Source organism: Aethalodelphis obliquidens, unplaced genomic scaffold (genome assembly GCF_003676395.1).
Source record: "Aethalodelphis obliquidens isolate GAN/ISIS:26980383/991018 unplaced genomic scaffold, ASM367639v1 scaffold83, whole genome shotgun sequence".
NCBI classification, from domain to species: Eukaryota; Metazoa; Chordata; class Mammalia; order Artiodactyla; family Delphinidae; genus Aethalodelphis; species Aethalodelphis obliquidens.
Window position 1 is genome coordinate 380,217 of NW_020838027.1, and position 18,657 is coordinate 398,873.

The 18,657-nt window shown below is 49.4% G+C and overlaps 1 protein-coding gene across 3 annotated transcripts in view; it reads right to left on the reverse strand.

The window, feature by feature from the left end:
• Positions 1 to 5,643: 5,643 nt before the first annotated feature.
• BCL2L13 (BCL2 like 13) overlaps positions 5,644 to 18,657 on the reverse strand; it is a 64,247-nt gene continuing 51,233 nt past the window's right edge. Inside the window, exons 7-8 of one of the 3 annotated variants that reach the window (XR_003430048.1) lie at positions 6,741 to 6,826; positions 6,502 to 6,618 (exon numbers count right to left, since the gene is read on the reverse strand). Coding sequence is in view for 1 of the 3 variants with exons in the window: in XM_027093385.1 (XP_026949186.1) it covers positions 5,962 to 6,618 (657 nt within the window). In the remaining 2 variants the exon portion in view is untranslated. Of the gene's footprint in view, positions 6,619 to 6,740; positions 6,827 to 14,814; positions 14,950 to 18,657 lie in introns of all 3 variants that reach the window. The other 2 variants (XR_003430047.1, XM_027093385.1) reach the window with 2 other exon arrangements.

Below are 18,657 nucleotides of genomic sequence, written 5' to 3' on the forward strand. Positions count from 1 at the left end.
TCTAGGCATAAAGGTGAAAGAGCAGTTAGACAGCATTTGTGGTGGCTCCCTTTTCTAGACACACAGTCAGTATACAAGTAATAACAGGGACTTCCCTGGTGGTCCAGTGGTTAAGAATCTGCCTTCCAGTGCAGGGGATGCAGGTTCGATCCCTGGTCGGGGAACTAAGATCCCACATGTCGCGGGGCAACTAAGACCCGATGCAGCCAAAAATAAATTTAAACAAAACAAAACACTATAGTCCAATAAAATTTGAAAAAAAAAGAATACAATAACAAAACGCAATCACTTAGCACCAGAGTAAACCAGAGTACTTACTATTAGAAGCAATACAGCCCGGTCTGTTCCGAGCGCTAAGTGTTTACTAGGATTGGTCTGCGTCCAAGTTCAATGGTGGGTAGGGTCCAGGTCTCACATCACCAGTAACAGAAACGCCCTCGTTACTGTGACCATGATGCTCTGGGGAAGGACAATTCGAACACGAGTAATTAAGTCCTGATAAATACGTTGTTACCAAAACCACTTCCCTGTTCCCTGAGTTTAAACTTACCAGAAAAGAAAAATGACTCCATGGTTCAGCGTCGAACACAGCACCCCAGGGCTGGGTCTCAGGCTGACACCTGCAGAACGCTGCAAGTCCTAAAAGCAAGTAGGTGTGGCTGCGCCTCTGGAAACAATCTTCTAGGTTTAAAGGGCTCATGTCACCATGGAAACAGGGTGAATCACACATGAACACAGACACAGGGATCAGTCAGTACAATGTGTCTCAGCAGGGAGACAGTTTCTTCCAGGCCCAGGAGCAATTTAAACTCAAGTAGTCAACTCTATAAACTAATGGAAGAGAAAGGAGCTCTAAAGCACCAAATCATCCCAGACTATCTCTTACAATACTTTAAAGTTTTCAGGGACCTCCCTGGCGGTCCAGTGGTTAAGAGTCCACGCTCCCACTGCAGGGCCACGGGTCTGATCCTTGGCTGGGGAACTAAGATCCCGCGTGCCGTGTGGTGCAGTAAGTAGGTAAATAAATAATGTGCCACAGCATCTTCACCTGCCACTGTTTTGCGTACATTAATACAGTAAGCCACCGTTTTAATGCAGTTTATACATGTTTTGGTGTCAATTTTTCCAGACCAAGTCAGATATACTTTCTTGATCATAAAGCAAGATGACCGCTCTTCTCCCCAAGCCAGCGTCATACAGAGATTCCAGCCTTGAGCACATCCTGGCCACCAGGACTCGGGTACATCCTGGAAATTGGTGCATTTTACATCACAACCCTCGTGGACAGAATTGAGATGTTTTTAATTAAGAGAACGTTTCATCCTGCTTTTTAAGTATTTGAATTAAGTGATGGTTAAGAGAACAAAAGGTGCTCGGCATCACTGAAAGTCCAGAGACCCATCCGGTGTACTCAGACCGGCTCCTCAGGAGCCGGCACTGACTGCTGGGCTGCAGCCCCGGAGCCACTGTTATTCTCCAGCAAGTTCACTAGCTGTGCGAGTGGGCCTTTGGGTGTTGCTAGCGTGTTTTCAGAACCTGCAATCAAACCACATAGGTACGTACGTAAGATGACAAGGCTGATGGTCTGGAGGCAGCCCTCCCGGGTCGAGGCAGGGGGTTGCTGTGTGAACATCAGTGTCTTCAAGGCTCATTTCATTACATCCTCTGGTGTCTGCTCCCCGCGCCGCCTGCAACAGAGCGCCATTCACAGAGCTGCGCTTTGCTGCATTCCCCCAGCGAGCACAGAAGGCCAGTGATGAAGGCAAGCGGAGCCGGAATAACCCACAAGCCAGCTGTGCGGGCGAGCAGAGGGACCTCACACAGGAAGAGGGTGTTACCACGGTGACCGATTCACCACAGGCCTTAGGAGGGATGATAGCATCAGAATCCGTAATACGCAGACCGCAGCCAAGGAACAAGTCAGGTAGAAAGAGGCACTTTTAACCTGAAGGAGGAAATGAACAAATGTGACAGCAAGGAAAACACAGCAGGTCTAGGAAAACGGTAAGTCGTCACTTCCTTCGGTGCTGACCAAGAACCCAGCTGCTTAGTACAGTTCTCTCACCAGAAATCGCCGTCCAGACGTAGCAGGGAGGGGCCCACCTCCTGGCTCTCCCTGGGGAAGGAGGCCAACACTTGCTCTAAATAGCTCGCGGGAGGGTGCGGTGTGGCCGTGAGGGGCGGCGGGATTGGCGGCCCTGCGGACGCCTGGGGAACAGCCCCCTGGGCTACAGCAGCGCTTGCGGTGTAGACGGGACGGTGGAATAATCGTCTTGTGCGAAGAAAGGGGAGATGCGGATCAACACTTCAGCAACGACTTCCCGATTAGGTCGCGCTCCCAGCGTCAGCTCCCAAGACGTGCCTGTGTCCGAGTGGGTGCCCCCTGCACCCCGGGCGGCACAGACAGGCACCTGTCCCCCACACCACCCAAGGAAGCCAAGGAGACCCTAGTCCAGCGGGGCGGCTCTGGAATCGCCAGGCGCCAGGTCCATGTTGGGAGAGGCCTGGTGCGGTGAGCACCTGGGACAGACTGATGAAACCTTGGCTCCTGCGTGCAGTCCCACGGAGCTGGCTCAGCCCCTGCCCAACCGCAGCCTCCCCGGGGCACGGGCCGCTCCACGCGGGACAGGGTACCTGCTGGTACCTCTGCAGGTTACAAGGATGGGAGACGCCGGGGAAGCCCTAGACCTGAGTCAGAAGCTCTGACTGTTGCCTGCCGCACAGATGCCAGACGCCTTCGGGACAGTAGTGACCCCAAGGGGGTGCGAAGGGGAAGCGTGACGAGGGAGGCCCTCCAACAGCCCCTGGCGTGTTGTTGACTGCTCAGCCCCTCTGCTGAGACGATAATGACCACCCTTGTTTAGGGAAAGGAAAAGAGACGCTCCCTGGACTCAAGCCCAGCTCACAGCCGACCCCTGCGGGGAGTGGAGAACAGGGGGGCTCCACCAAGGACAGATCCTGGTCCTCTGGGGAAGAGGACACGTTCTCCTGGCGTCAGGTGTGTTGCTGAGACTTGACGCGAGATACTGCCTGCGTGGAACTGGTCCAGAGGCTAGAAGCTGTTTCTACAAAGAGACCAGACAGCCCCTCTTGATGAAATGACCACGTCAAATTCTTGGTAAGTAAAGTTTGTGTAAACAGACATAAGAAATTAAGAGAAGAGGGGAAAAAATCTTACCTACAATACCTTTCATTTCTATAAAACATCTCTTAAAATAATTTAAAAATTCTACGGGTATGACATTTGTCCCCATGCCAAAGCCTTCAGGGAAAAGGCAAGGAACAGGCACAGCTTTTATATTAGCAGGAATCAGCAAGAGCCTGAGGAAATGAATTTCTATGGGAAATGAACAGGGGCGGTTCACACCCAGGGAGAGAGAACAGGCGAGCGGAGGATCAGCCTCTGGGAACCAGATGGTCAGCAGATGGCTTTTCATCTAGAAGGCTCTCTGGGGGCGGTGCTGATGGCCGTAAGGCACGCTGGGACTGACTGGTTTCTGAGGCCCCGGAGTTGTCACCACTTTACTCCAGAGAACATAAACTAGCATTCTTTAATCCTGGTATTTTTCTCAAGAAACCTTCAGTGGCTTTTGCCAAGTGATCAGAAATCATTACATTCAATACAGCAGTTAAGAGTTCTGCAGGACGTACCAACACAGCAGTTCAAACGAGGGTGACGAGTCTGAGTTCCACACCTGCGTCCCACCATCATCCTCCCTCTACCTTAGACTCAGATGTTCCAGTCCCACCAAAAAGGGGGTGGGCACCTGAGAAGCAGTTTTTAACGTCACAGCAAAACATGGGAGCCACTACCACCACAGTCCTTACTAGGCGCTCCCTCCTCCTGTCCACAACCAGAGGGGACGCTGAGGTCCTCCTATCACTCGGGAACCCCGTGCTTGAAGGCCACGCTGTCTGGGTCACTGCTGAGTAAAGCGTGGCCCCGCCTTACCCCTCCGCCGTGGAGGACGCAGACCTCAGCCTCCGCAGCGCAGACCTCCCGCCAGCCGCCCTCCCGCCAGCAGCTCAGAAACGAACCGGCTCCTGTTACTGCTTCAGTGCGTTCAGCCAATGGGCTTGAGGATCCAGAGTTTACATGTAAGCACTGGAAAGAGAATATTCTATCATAAAAGGGAAGAGAATGAAGACAACTCAGCAGTTCGCTCTTCCCCTACGAAGCACCAGTGCTGCAGTCGGAACACACGAGGAAAACCCCACTTCCCTCACCTCTGGCTCCTCAGTGAAGGACACCAAGACCCTGACCAACATCCCTCCCCAACGAGACCCAAAAACTCAGAACGCACGATACACTGCCTGGTAAAGCTGCACACACGCACACGCGCACACACGCGCGCACACACACACACACACTCTCCAGACCTTTCTGACCAACTTCTAAACAGTATCGCTTTAGGAAGAATATTTAATTTAAAAAAATAAATTTAAAAAATTAAAGCACATTTAGAACATCAAGTTTTGGTGATCAGGATAGGTAAAGTAATTTTATTACAAATTTCAGGATTTAAAAAGTAACCTGTTACATTTACTAGGATAAATCTGAGATGACCTGTCTCAAGCACGTGTGTCCCCATCCATGACACTGACCTCAGGCATGATGAGACGCGGTCCACCCGTGAGGGATGCTGTCAGCGGATGAGGCTACGCTGAGTCTCCACGGGCACGTGCTGACCGTGATCATTACGGTTTGTCACTCTGGCATTTGGGCCGTGACGAGCTCAGTGTGAGCCTCCGTTATGGAACTCTGAAAGCCAAGCTAGACCCTCAAGGGCAGCCTCTCTTTCCTGCTTTTTACTTCAATGATATTTAGGAGACTTTGTGTACTGAATGAGAGTTATGATTCCCCAGTCTGTAAGCCCACATGTGGAAACCCTTATCACCTGGCAAGAGACCGCCGAGGAGCGGCCTGACTGGGAAGGAGGCTGAGGCCAGAACCTGGGAATCCCGCTAGTCCAGGTCACGGACAGCGAGGCCCAGCAAGAGAGACGCTGCCGGCTGGCGAGTCCCCGTCGGCTCAAGGGTGCCCACAGACAAAAGGGCTGCGAGCAACCTCGATAGGCCAGCTAAGCCACCCTCCAGCTTCCGACGCGGAGACAAACTTGCCCCGCAGTCACGGACAGGGGCCCCAGGTCTCTTCCATCTCGTACGTTTAAAGACTAAAGGCAGCATCTTTACAAGGGGAACTGCGGGAAGCATCGGGCGAGCCCTCTGCACGGGGCCTCGGGGCACCCTGGGGCGAGGCGGGCAGGGCAGTACCTGAGAGGCGGCTGAGACCCAGCAGAGCACCTGGGCTGCGGGACTGAGGGCGGGAAGAACAGAGGAGCTAAGACTCCAGGCAGGAGTGCGCCAGCAGCCGAGGGGCCCACAGCCACGCCCTCCTGCCTGGGGTCTGCCCCCCAGGCGCCCCCATGGGGACCCTCTCGCTCTGAGACTGTGGCTCTCACGGGATGACGTTATCCCCGGGGGACGTTTGGCAACACGGGGAGACACGTGGGGTGGGGCTGCCACCACTGGGGAAGGCGCTACAGGGCTGGTGGGCGGAGGCTGCGCACCCTACAGGGCACAGGCCCCAGGCCCGGGAGCTACCCAGGGGCTGTGGACGCCAGGCGGGGGGCACTTTACACACAAGACCCTGAACCTAGCAGGCGCCCAGGCCTGGGACCTCCAATCAGACCACTGTGCGCAGCCTCCAGCTCAAGCCCTAACACGTGGGTCGGCCCCCTGCCCTGCGGACCCAAGTCCTCCTGACCCCGGAGTGTCCAAGGGATGTCCAGCTAGCTTCTGGCCGCTCCAGTCCAGTCGACACAACTAAAACCTTACACCTTTTTGTGTTCTCTCTCCGAAAAATCTACTTCCTTCTCAGAGCCAGTGCCACCCCAACTGCCACCGCCAGGATGGCAACAGCGGCGGCTGCCCCCCCCGAGGAGCAGGAGGGACTTGCCCTCAGGCGGCGGGCCAGCCTCCTCGGGGCCGCCCGGGGAGGGCCCTGCGCCCAGCCCCCCCCCACCCGCGGACCGCCTGCCCTCCGCCCGGCGGGGCTGCTGGGGGCTCCACCGGGGGCTCTAGCGGCGGGACCCCCTCCTGCTCCAGTTCAGCAGCTCCGGACCTGGCCGCTCCCGCCTCTTCTTCAGCGAGTTCCACAAACAGAGATGTCGTGGGACTGGCTGGCTGGCCGGCCGACCCCTCGGGGCCAGGCTCCCCGGCCGCCATCAGGGCAGAGGCCGCCACAGCCGCCGCCTCCGCGCCCTCGGGAATCTCCTCTTTCTCCACGTGCACGATGTCAGAGTTGGAGGAGTTGTTCTCACTCTTCTCTCCAGCCCCGTTGCTGTCCAAGCTCTTGACTTCTTCGGGGTCCACTGTGACCTGCTGCCACGACTCGGGACCCAGGGACACCGGTGGGCTCTCGGTGCGCCAGCTCTGGCTGCTGGACAGCGACACGGGGAAGCCCTCGGCCTGCCAGGACGCCGTCGCGGTCGTCGGAGACTCCGGGGGGCTGGCGAGCGTGGAGCCGCCACTGGGCAGGATGTAGATGTCGTTGCTGTCTTCCGCGGCGCCCGCGGGGCGCTCCTCGTCCTCTGGCTCCAGGGCAAAGACAGCGCCCTAGGAGATGAGGGGGGCGGTCAGTGCAAAGAAGGGGAAACAGACCTAAAATAAATGTAAATCTGGAGGCAGCCCCTTTCCTAAAATGAACTTCCAGGGATAAATGCACTGTATAAACCTACAGTTTTTGGACTGAACGTGTTTGCTTGTAGACCAACACAGGGGAAGAATTTTTAACAAGACGATCCTCTGACCAGTTTCTTCAAAGCTGAAAAAGCAAAAAGCTGATTTATATTCTAATCAATTTATACACATTTAATGCAATAAATAATGCAACACAGCGGAGAAAAAGGCAGGCAGCTTGTGCCCTAGGGATCTATCGCTCGGCCGGGCTGGTGCCGTCAGGAGCCCAGACAGGGAAGGACGCGCTTTGCTGGCAGCTGGGGAGGTGCAGGAGCCTGGCGGAGGGACGTGTGAGGGGCGGGGAAGAGCCACCGCCCAGCAGAGGCCCAGAAACGTCAGCCGGGGACGGGAAGCAGCCTGCCGTGACCAGGGAGGTGCCGGCAGCAAACGCCACAGCCCTGACTCAACGGCAAGGGAACGGTCATCGGCCACTCGGTCATGGATGAAGCCGCCCCGACGATGGGGAGGGTGCGGGGGACGCAGGCCTCCCGCCCTCCTGGCGACGGGAGCCACACGGCAGCAACACGGCCACGGGCGCTCCAGGCTCCCTGCGGGGGCTGTGTCAACTCCGGTCACAAGGAAGAACACGACTCAATTTTGGTTCTTGACAAATTCACCATCTAGACGTGAAGACCGACACAGGAGGCACACATTTCACCGCGACACCGGCAGCCCTAAGGCAGGGGACACACGGGGACCAGGAGGTTCGTGGCGGAGACAGACGGGAAGTCACCCAGAGTCTGGACGACACCCGCAGATGCTACGGAGTCTGCAGAGCATATGCAAGCAAACCAATTTCCACTCTACTTTGTGGTTACGGTGCCGTTTATACGAAGCAGAGTAGTTCTGCTCTGTGATCCGGTCACACTCGAGTTGTCTGGAGATAAGCAATATGGTCCCTTGTGTCCCCTATCCTTAGACTCACATCTGCAGCCGACGGCCTGAGGGTCAGAGAGATCCACGTGCTCACCAGTGGGAACTCCCACCAAGGGCTAAAAACAGAACCTCCAACAGCAAGAACTGATTTAAAAAGCAAAACAAAGGAACCATAATAAAACAGGTAAAAATTTTAATCCTCAGAAAGGAGACCTTTGCTACTTTTTATTTAGGGCTCGAAGCCAAAACAAGTGAAATGGAAATTTCACAAGTTGCATCGTGAAGAAATGAGGGAAAAGTTAACAAACTAAAAAAAATTAGCATAAAACTACTGTTCTCTTTATTTTTAACAGCTCAGGGCTGAGAGTCAGGAACATTCTTCATCCCGTATCTGGAAGACTTCTTCATCCAACCAAGATACTGGATCAACACGGTTGTCAAGTGACAACTCTGGGGGACGATATGGCCCCAAAGCCAGTCAGGCTTAGTTGCCTCTTTCCTTGCTGTCATGGACTCTCTACCTTACGACTTATTTCTGTATTTTGGACGTGATTATTTTAATGACGATTCACCAAAAATTTTGTGCTTTTATGTAAGAAGTTTTAAAGAAAGAATAGATGACCATTGAGACTTTCACTCCTGGTCATCTGAAGCAAAAATATAAAAATAGAGGCCTCTCCCTTGACTATTACTGTCATTAATGAAGACTAGGCTTTCAATAAAAGATAAAGCACTGTTTTGGGTAATACTTTACCTAAAACTTAGCACATTAGGGGACTAACATCTACAACTAGCCTTAGATCCATTCCAACAATTTAAATAATTTTTAGCACAAAATATGTATATTGCTGGAAACAGCTATCTCTTTAGTCCCACTGATACAAAAAACAGAAAGGAGTAACTTCAAGGGCTCAAAAATATAAAACGGATTGGGACCAACTAGAGTTTAAATATGCATGAAGGGGGAACTCCCTGGAGGTCCGGTGGTTGGGACTCCACACTCTCACTGCCAATCCTTGGCTGGGGAACTAGATCCTGCAAGCCGCACGGCGTGGCCAATAAGTAAATAAATATGTACAAAGAATCAGAAAACTATGTTTTGTTTAAACACATGAAGCCCAGTGAGATCAGGTAACTTGCCCAAGGTCCCTCAGCTGCTGTGAGAACTGGACGCCAGTGTCCTTTTGAAGATTTTACTGAAATTAATTCATTTCACTTTCACAGATAAGGAAACTAAAGCAACTGAGATGGGTAAGTAATTGGCCTGAAGTCCAAAGCTGGGACTGGATCTAACCAGGCCGTTCACCTGCAGGGCCCACGCTTTCGTCAACTGTGCTCCCCTAACGCTCGAGCCCAAGGCTCCCCCCAACCCCAGACTTCCACACTGGTGCTTTTTCCTCAGTTTACAGCAAGAAGCAAATGGAAAAGGTTATTCTTGGTGTTTTCGTCAAGCAAATACACAAAGATATATTCATGAAACCCTTCAAAGAAAAAGGGAAGTGGAGAAGAAACAAATACGGAGGTAAAGGGACTCTTGTAGAATAAACGTAAGATAAAATGTAAGCGTAACCTTGGTTTTAGTGGTAGGAACGAAGTAAAAACAGCTTGGAGATCACTCAAAGAACCATTTCAAAGTGTGCGGCAGTGCTTCACCACGTCTGTATTAACCACATTTGCTTCGAGTTTTGTTTTGGTTCACACCAGTTACAAATTATTCTGCCACTTCAAGCAGTGTTTCACACACAGGGTCACAGCGGCCAATGAACTTAACTGTTCCAGCCGAGGACACCGGGGCCAACTCCCAAGACCCCACTCCCTGGTAGCTCAGAGACCCACGTCCCCTGGAGTGTACCAGCCAACCCGTATCATTACGATCTCTCTCTCAAGTATTCACCGGAAAAGACAAACACAGATACCTTGCTTCTCTACATTCAGTCAAACAGGGTACTAACGACCAAATGCCTCTTAGATGGCTATTAACCTAAAATAAGAAAAGAGAGGGAATTCCCTGGTGGTCCAGTGGTCAAGACTCCACACTTTCACCACCAAGGGCCCGGGTTCGATCCCTGGTCGGGGAACGAAGACCCACAAGCCTTGAGGCACAGCCAAAAAAATAAAAATAAAACAAAAACAACAAAAAACCCCAAAGAAAATACTGTGAGAGAGACTCAGAGAAGTAACTTTCCACCTAATGTGATGACCAAGACCACAAAGAATACATTTTAAACACAGTGCAGTACACACGCACACTCACACATAAAATAAACAGATCTCATGAAACACTAAACCAAACCCTTACTACACTGAAACTACTTCAGTTGCAAAACCCACTTAACTGATTTTAGATCACAAACTATGTGTCACCTCCCACACTCTGTTCTAACCAGTTCTGACCTAAAAGTTCCCAAGAGTCAGTCTTCAAACGTCCTTGATGAAAACAAACATAAACTTTTTGAGGTCTGCAGTTCTTAAAACAGAAATGAGAAGCTTCAAGTCGGAAAAAATAGACAAAAATTTATTTATTTATTTTTGGTACGTGGGCCTCTCACTGCCGTGGCCTCTCCCGTTGCGGAGCACAGGCTCCGGACGCGCAGGCTCAGCAGCCACGGCTCACAGGCCCAGCTGCTCTGCGGCAACTGGGATCCTCCCGGACCGGGTCACGAACCCGCGTCCCCTGCATCGGCAGGAGGACTCCCAACCACTGTGCCACCAGGGAAGCCCCCAAAATTAATTTTATTCAAACTATTTAATATTATTACAGATGACATTTCCCCCAGTAATCTTTCATGTAATCTAAATGTTTCACAGTAAGTATTTAGGTTAGCACATGCCGCAGGAGAAAACCCAGGAGAAGCCCACCCCACGGTGGCCCCTTGCGGGCTCGCAGGCCTACTAGCAGCGGGAGCTGGGCTGTCCCGGCTCATACCCGGCTGTGCCTGACTGCTGCCCGGCAAAGACAGTCACCACCAAAACTCGAAGGAAACTTCAGACTCGAGAAGCAGAAAAACACACACTCTTAGGGACACATCTGAAAAGCTGATATTTGTAAAAATGTACTGTTTTCACAGAACACTTTTTCGCACCATCATTTTTGTGAGCTACAGAAGCTGCTCTTCCATACTGTAATTGATGAAACTGAGGCTCAGCGAAGTTAAATGAATTCCCCCCAAAACTCAGGGCTAATATTTGGCAGAGCTGGGGCCACAAACAAATTGTGATTCCAATCTCAACGCCCATACTCTGGCCAGGGAGAAAATAAGGTAGAAGGCAAGCAAACAAGCGTGCGTGCACACACATACCCCCGCTACCCTGCAGTCCCAGCACCAACAGTAGCAGACAGTCACTCTCCACTTCTCTCTCTGGAAAGCTGGCCGCCAGCGGACATGTGCTCCTGACTGCGCCCCAGCGACCCCGGCCTCCTCCTGTCCTCCGAGCCCCGTAACACAGCCACCTCACAGCACAGAACATGCCACCCCACCCTGCCCTGAGCCCAAGGAGGGCCCATTTTACTCAGCTTCTGGGTGGCAGCGCCTAGCGGAGGGGCACAGCACCCACAATCAGATAAGGGTTACTGGGTAGAAAACCGACACTGTAACTGCGGAGCGCTGGGGGCTCAGTGTGCACAAAACTGAGAAGCAAAACCTTCCGAGGGACTTGCAGCTTCCCCGTGGAAGGACCTGGACGTCTCCACTCCACCCCGAAGTGGGTTAAAAAGCTGAATGACCAGAAATCTCAAAGACTGTAAGAGAAGAGAGGTGATGCCACAGGGCAAACCGCTGTCCCGAGGCTGGAGACGGATGGGCGGGGCTGGGGGTCACCGGGGGACCAGTCCCAGGGAGGCCCTGCAATTCTGAGATTCACCTCTACCCCCCTGGCTCCCTGCTCCCGGGCGAGGGGAAAAATGAGCCCTGATCTTCCTGACAAGCTGTGTCCTCAGGGGGAACCAGTTAACCACAGCCTAACTGCCCAAGAGGAAGGAAAATACTCGCCGGCAGCCCACTTCAACCTTCCAGTCCTGCCCCATGTAAAGGAGGAGAGAGACACAGAAACTCTGGCCAAATTCACGGTGGGGCACAGGCTCACCCACAGAGCCTAGTCACAGGACTCCAACGCGCCCGCCACACACCTCGCCACCACGTCACTGAGGCCTATTTTACCTTTTACCCAGGACATCATGTCCGGCTATCCAGAAAAAATGACAAGGCAAACCAAAGGCAGAAGAAAAACACGCACACATTTGAAAAGAGGGAGCAAGTATCAGAACCAGACATGGTAGGGATGCTGGAACTATCCATCAGGAATTTAACACAACTATGATTAATCTGCTAAGGGCTCTAACGGATAAAGCAGACAGCACACAAGAGCAGATGGGCAATGTCAGCAGAGATGGAAATCCTAAGAACCAAAAAGAAAAAATGCTAGAGATGTAAACACAACACCACGGAGCAGAAATGAAGAACGCCCCCCCACCTTTTGGCCATGCCGAGCAGCTTGCAGGACCTTAGTTCCCCAACCAGGGATTGAACCCAGGCCCTGGCAGTGAAAGCGCCGGTCCTAACCACTGGACCACCAGGGAATTCCCATGAAGAATGCCTTTGATGGCCTTATTATTAGATTCCACACTGCAGAGGAAAGAACCTCTTAGCTTGAAAATGTCTCGACAGAAACATCCCAAACTGAAAGGCAAAGACAACAAAGACGGGGGAAAGAAAACAACAGGGCATCCAAGGACTGTGGGACAACTACGCAAGGTGTAACACACACACCTGGAACACGGAAGGAGAAGAGAGAAAGGAACAGGAGAAAAATATCTGTAACGATAATGACTAAGAATGTCCCTAAATTAACGTCAGACAGCAAACCACAGATTCAGGAAGCTCAGAGAACACCAAGTACAATAAGTGTCCAAAGAACTACACCTAAGCATGTCATTCTCAAATTACAGAAAATCAGAGGTAAACAAAAAATTCTGTGACAAGTCAGAGGAAAAAGTATCTTACCTAGAGAGGAACAAAGATAAGAATTACATCTAGCTTCTCACCAGAAACCAAGCAAGCAAGGAGAGAGTGGAGGGGAACATTTAAAACGTTGACAGAAAAAACCTACTGACCTAGAATTCTGTTCCTGAGAAGTTATCCTTCAAAAATGAAGGAGAGGGTGTGGAGAACAGGGAACCCTCCTGCACTGTTGATGGGAATGTAAACTGATACAGCCACTATGGAGAACAGTACGGAGGTTCCTTAAAAAACTAAAAATAGAACTACCATACGACCCAGCAATCCCACTACTGGGCATATACCCTGAGAAAACCATAATTCAAAGAGTCATGTACCACAACGTTCATTGCAGCTCTATTTACAATAGCCAGGACATGGAAGCAACCTAAGTGTTCATCGACAGATGAATGGGTAAAGAAGATGTGGCTCATATATACAATGGAATATTACTCAGTCTTAAAAAGAAACGAAATTGAGTTATCTGCGAAGAGGTAGATGGACCTAGAGTCTGTCATACAGAGTGAAGTAAGTCAGAAAGAGAAAAACAAATACCGCATGCTAACACATATATATGGAATCTAAACAAACGGTACTGATGAACCTAGGGGCAGGGCAGGAATAAAGACGCAGACATAGAGAACGGACTTGACGGGGAAGGGTAAGCCGGGATGAAGTGAGAGAGTGGCATGGACATACATGCACTACCAAACGTAAAACAGCTAGCGGGAAGCAGCCGCATAGCACAGGGAGATCAGCTCGGTGCTTTGTAACCGCCTACAAGGGTGGGATAGGGAGAGTGGGAGGGAGGCTTAAGAGGGAGGGGATATGGGGATATATGTATGCATATGGCTGATTCACTTTGTTGTACAGCAGAAACTAACACAACATTGTAAAGCAATTATACTCCAATAAAGATATTAAAAAAAGAAAGAAAAATAAAAATTAAGGCAAGACATGTGATCTTAAAAAGAAATGTATTAAGTTGTACAAGTAAGAATATACAAAAAACCCCTGGATTCTACACTTCATATGGGTGAGTGTGTGGCTGTGAATTATATCTCAATAAAGTAAACTATTCACAAACACACCACACACACACACACACACAAGGGAGAAATAAAGATTTTCTCAGACAAGCAAAGATTGAAGGAATTGCTAGTAGACATGCCTTGTAAGAAATGTTAAAAGAAGTTCTTTAGGGAAGGATAATGATATAAGTCAGAAACGCAGATCTACACAGAGAAAGAGAGGCCACTGAGGAAGAAGTAGGTGAAGGGAGAATAAAAACTTATTTTTCTTATTCTTAATTGATCTTCCAGATAACAGCTGCTCCAAGTAATAACAGCAACAACGTATTCGATTATGTGTGCTTATACAAGAGACATGAATGACAGCAATGACACAAGGGATGCTCTTACAAGGTACTCACTCACTCACAGTGCGCGTGAAGCAGTACAGTGTTACCTGAAAGTGGACTTGGATTAGTTGTAAACGTATATGGCAAACTGTAGGGCAACCACTTAAAGAGGTAAAAAGAGAAATGTAATGGACATGCCAAGAAAGGAGAGAAAATGGAAACACACAACATCCTCAATTAAAACCACAAAAGGCAGAAAAAGAGTGGGGGACAAAAACTGGAACAAAGAATAAGGGCAACAAGTAGAAAACAATGACAAATATGATAGATATTCATCTAATTACATCAATAATTACTTTGGGGCTTCCCTGGTGGCGCAGTGGCTGGGAGTCCGCCTGCCTATGCAGGGGACACGGGTTTGAGCCCTGGTCTGGGAGGATCCCACATGCTGTGGAGCAGCTAAGCCTGCGCACCACAGCTGCTGAGCCTGCACTCTGGAGACCGCAGGCCACAACTACTGAGCCCGTGTGCCACGACTGCTGGGGCCTGCACACGTAGAGCCCGTGCTCTGCACAAAGAGAGGCCACTGCAGTGAGAGGCCCATGCACTGCAGCGAAGAGTAGACCCCGCTCGCCACAACCAGAGAAAGCCCATGTGCAGCCAAAAATAAAAATAAATAATTTAAAAAATAATAATAATAATTACTTTGAACATCAATAGTGTAAACACACCAAGTACAAGAAAGACATTGTCAGACTGGATGAAAAAATAAGATCCGACTGTCTGCTGTGTCTAAGAAACTCGCTTCACGTAAAGACACAGACGCGTTAAGAGTAAACTGACCATGCAGACACTCGTCAGAGGCAAGTGGGAGCAGCCACCAGCCGGGCCCTCTCGAGCTGTTGCCCGCGGCCGCCAGGCAGTTTACACTGCTTCTTCGTCACAGGGGAGTTTCAACTGCAGAAACGGTACATCCCACTATCAGACAAAGAGAAGGAAAAGATGACAAGAGAACCGTTCAAACCACTTAAGTACCAAAACCTAAAAGGTGCAGCTTTCCTGAGTGGTAAGAGGAGAGGAATGTTCACGGAAGACGTGCTCATCTGTGTGCCTGCTGTGCCACTGACGGTCAGGACAGGGGCTGGGGGCCCTGGAAACAACCCACTGCCACCTGGAAAACCTGACAAGGACCTTGGCTGTGCCCTTGAGCTTGGTGTCATCCTGAATTCTGAGGAGGCTTACTGTATTCTGGACGGGTTTCTTTTGGGAGGCGAGACATTCAAGAAAAGTGTCCTAAAGCAAGTGAGCAGCTGCTCTGGCACCGGGGCCACGCCACGAGTGCGTCAGTGTCCCCACGGCCACGCGGCCACTCATCCTGCGTGCGGAATCCACAGAGCAAGAAAGCTGATATGCTGATGAAAGAAAGTATCCTCAGCTTGGTGACTGATTATCTTGTGTAATAATAATAGAACATTTCAGGGGCTTCCCTGGTGGCGCACTGGTTACGAATCCGCCTGCCAATGCAGGGGACACGGGTTCGAGCCCTGCTCCGGGAAGATCCCACGTGCTGCGGAACAGCTAAGCCCGTGCGCCACAACTACTGAGCCTGCGCTCTAGAGCCCGCGAGCCACAACTACTGAAGCCTGCGCGCCTAGAGCCCGTGCTCTGCAACAAGAGAAGCCACCGCAATGAGTAGCGCACGCACCGCAATGAAGAGTAGCCCCTGCTCGCCACAACTAGAGAAAGCCCGCGCGCAGCAACGAAGATCCAATGCAGCCAAATAAATAAAATTTAAAAAAAAAAAAGGACATTTCAGAACCAACACCTTTACAACTGTATTTTTTTTCCCTGTTCTTATTCCTCTTTTCTGTTTTATTTTCGTTCTACATATGACCTTGATATAGCTTTTTCCTGCTCACAACTGGTTTAATTTCTTCTTGAAAATATATGACCTATGACTGTTTTGAGTAGTATTTCATATTAAACACACACATATCATTTATAAACCATCTGTGATTGATACTGTAAGAGGAAAACCTAGCAATCGTTAAAATGTTTACCAAAGAAAATATAGCTGAAATGTTAGGTCGAATCCTCAGTCCCATAATATAGTGTGGTTTGGTCTTCAAAGTGCTGGGGAAAAAACCCCTACAAAACTATATTTAGTTGATTATACGACAGTCTATATGAGCTAATGTGTTCTAATGTATCACATAAAAGTGTATTTGGAAATAATAGAAGAAAGTAAAGTCTGTACTATTATATAATATCCAAGGTAAAACACTCACAGCTCTTAAGAAATTTGTAATGCCACGTTTACTGGATCAATTTATGCTACACAACGATACCGAACAATCCCTTCAACTATCAGAAAGCTATGTCAGAAAAGGCTTTTCTCTAATACCTACTGCTCAATAGTAAGCCACCTTCTCAAAGTATTAATGAGGTTTATTTATATAGTTAAAATTCTAATATTGTTTAAATACCAATATTTTACTAGTTATTGTTTTATAATCTAGTAAGTCTTCGTTTAGATACTTAATGCTTTGTTAACTATGGTTTTATATTTCTAAGTATTTAAACCTTGAATTTGATCATTGTTGTGTATACTTTTTTTTTTTTTTTTGCGGTACGCGGGCCTCTCACTGTTGTGGCCTCTCCCGTTGCGGAGCACAGGCTCCGGACGCGCAGGCTCAGCGGCCATGGCTCACGGGCCCAGCCGCTCCGCGGCATGTGGGATCTTCCTGGACCGGGGCACGAATCCGTGTCCCCTGCATCGGCAGGCGGACTCTCAACCACAGCGCCACCAGGGAAGCCCCTGTTGTGTATACTTTTAATGAAACATGGCGACCTCCCTGGTGGTCCAGTGGGTAAGACTCTGTGCTCCCAATGCAGGCGGCCCAGGCTCGATCCCTGGTTGGGGAACTAGATCCTGTATGCATGCCACAACTAAAAAGTCTGTGTGCCACAACCAAGATCCCACACGCCGCAAGAGCCGGTGCAGTCTAAATAAATAAATAGTTAATGAAACGTGGAACGTATTTTATTATAAAGGGGAAAGTACCAAATACTTCACTGTTTATATCCAGAGAGTTTAAAGCCTGAGATAAGAAAGCTATCATTAAACAACAAATTCAAGAGATGCTCAAACTGGTTTACCACTGAAAGAAGACCTGTGAAAACAGGTTAGGCAGGTATGCAGATTGGTTGTCTCCCTCCTTGCCATTCTCACCGCACATCACAACTGAAGCACCCGGATGGGTCATCAAATGAGAAATTTAGCATTACACACTGAGAGCGCTGGAAACACTGGTCTTCACGTTTCCATTTTCCCTCTCCCAGCCCTGCAGCATGTTACTCACCTGGTTTTAATGCTGCACAAATATCCACAGTCTCATGCCTATTTGCTTTGGATGCTGTGTGCCGAGCTGTAACAAGATGTTGTTTCTTTTGTTATCTGTATACAGCTGCTTGCTTTAAATTAGTAGATTCTCAAATAGCTTTCCCTGCATGTCTAAAATACAAATACTGCATGTTAAAGGAAGGAAGGAAGGGAGGGAGAGGGAGTAGCTACATTCATTTCACACAGAGCAGATTTCAGAGCAAGGAAACTTCTCAGGGATGAAGAGGGTGTAATATAACGATAGAGGGGTTAAACCTCCAAGAAGATGCAACAGTCTTTGATACGCACACGCCGGACCAAAGAGCTGCAAGAGAAACACATGAATCCAAGACCACGGGAGACTGCAACAGCCTCCGCCAGAAATGGACAGCCCAGCAGGCAGGCAACCAGCAGGGTACGACAGACACCTATAGACTACTTCCATCCAACCACAGCGGACACACCTGCTTCCCAAGCTTACGTGGAATATTCACCCAGACCAAATTCTGGGACACGAAACACGCCTTAACAAATTTAAAAGAACAGAATTATACTATGCCTGCTCTCAAACCGCAATGGAATGCAACTAGAAATCAATAACAGAAAGACAGCTAGAAAATCCTCAAGTACGTGGAGATTAAACAATATATTTCTAAATAAAACATGGGTCGAAGAATAAATCTCAAGAAAAATATAAAAAATCTTTTGAAGTAAATTAAAATACAACTTATTAAAATTTGTGTGAGACAGTGAAAGCAGTGCTTAAGTGGAAAGTTACAGCATTGAATGCATATATTAGAAAAGAAGAAAGATCAAAAATCAATCATCTAAGCCTCCACCTTAGGAAACTAGAAAAAGCAGAGTAAATTAAATCCAAAGTAAGCAGAAGAAAAGATAATAATAAAAATAGAGCAGAAATCAATGAAATTGAAAATAGGAAATCAGTAGAGAAAATCAACAAAACCAAAAACTGGTTCTTTGAGAAAATAAATAAAATTAATAAGCCTCGGGACTTCCCTGGTGGTGCAGTGGTTAAGCATCCACCTGCCAATGCAGGGGACACGAGTTCAAGCCCTGGTCCAGGAAGATCCCACATGCTGCGGAGCAACTAAGCCCGTGCACCACAACTACTTAGCCTACGCTCTAGAGCCCGCAAGCCACAACTACTGAACCTGCAAGCCACAACTATTGAAACCTGCGTGCCTAGAGCCCGTGCTCCGCAACAAGAGAAGCTACCGCAATAAGAAGTACATGCACCGCAACGAAGAGTAGCCCCTGCTCGCCACAACTAGAGAAAGCCCACA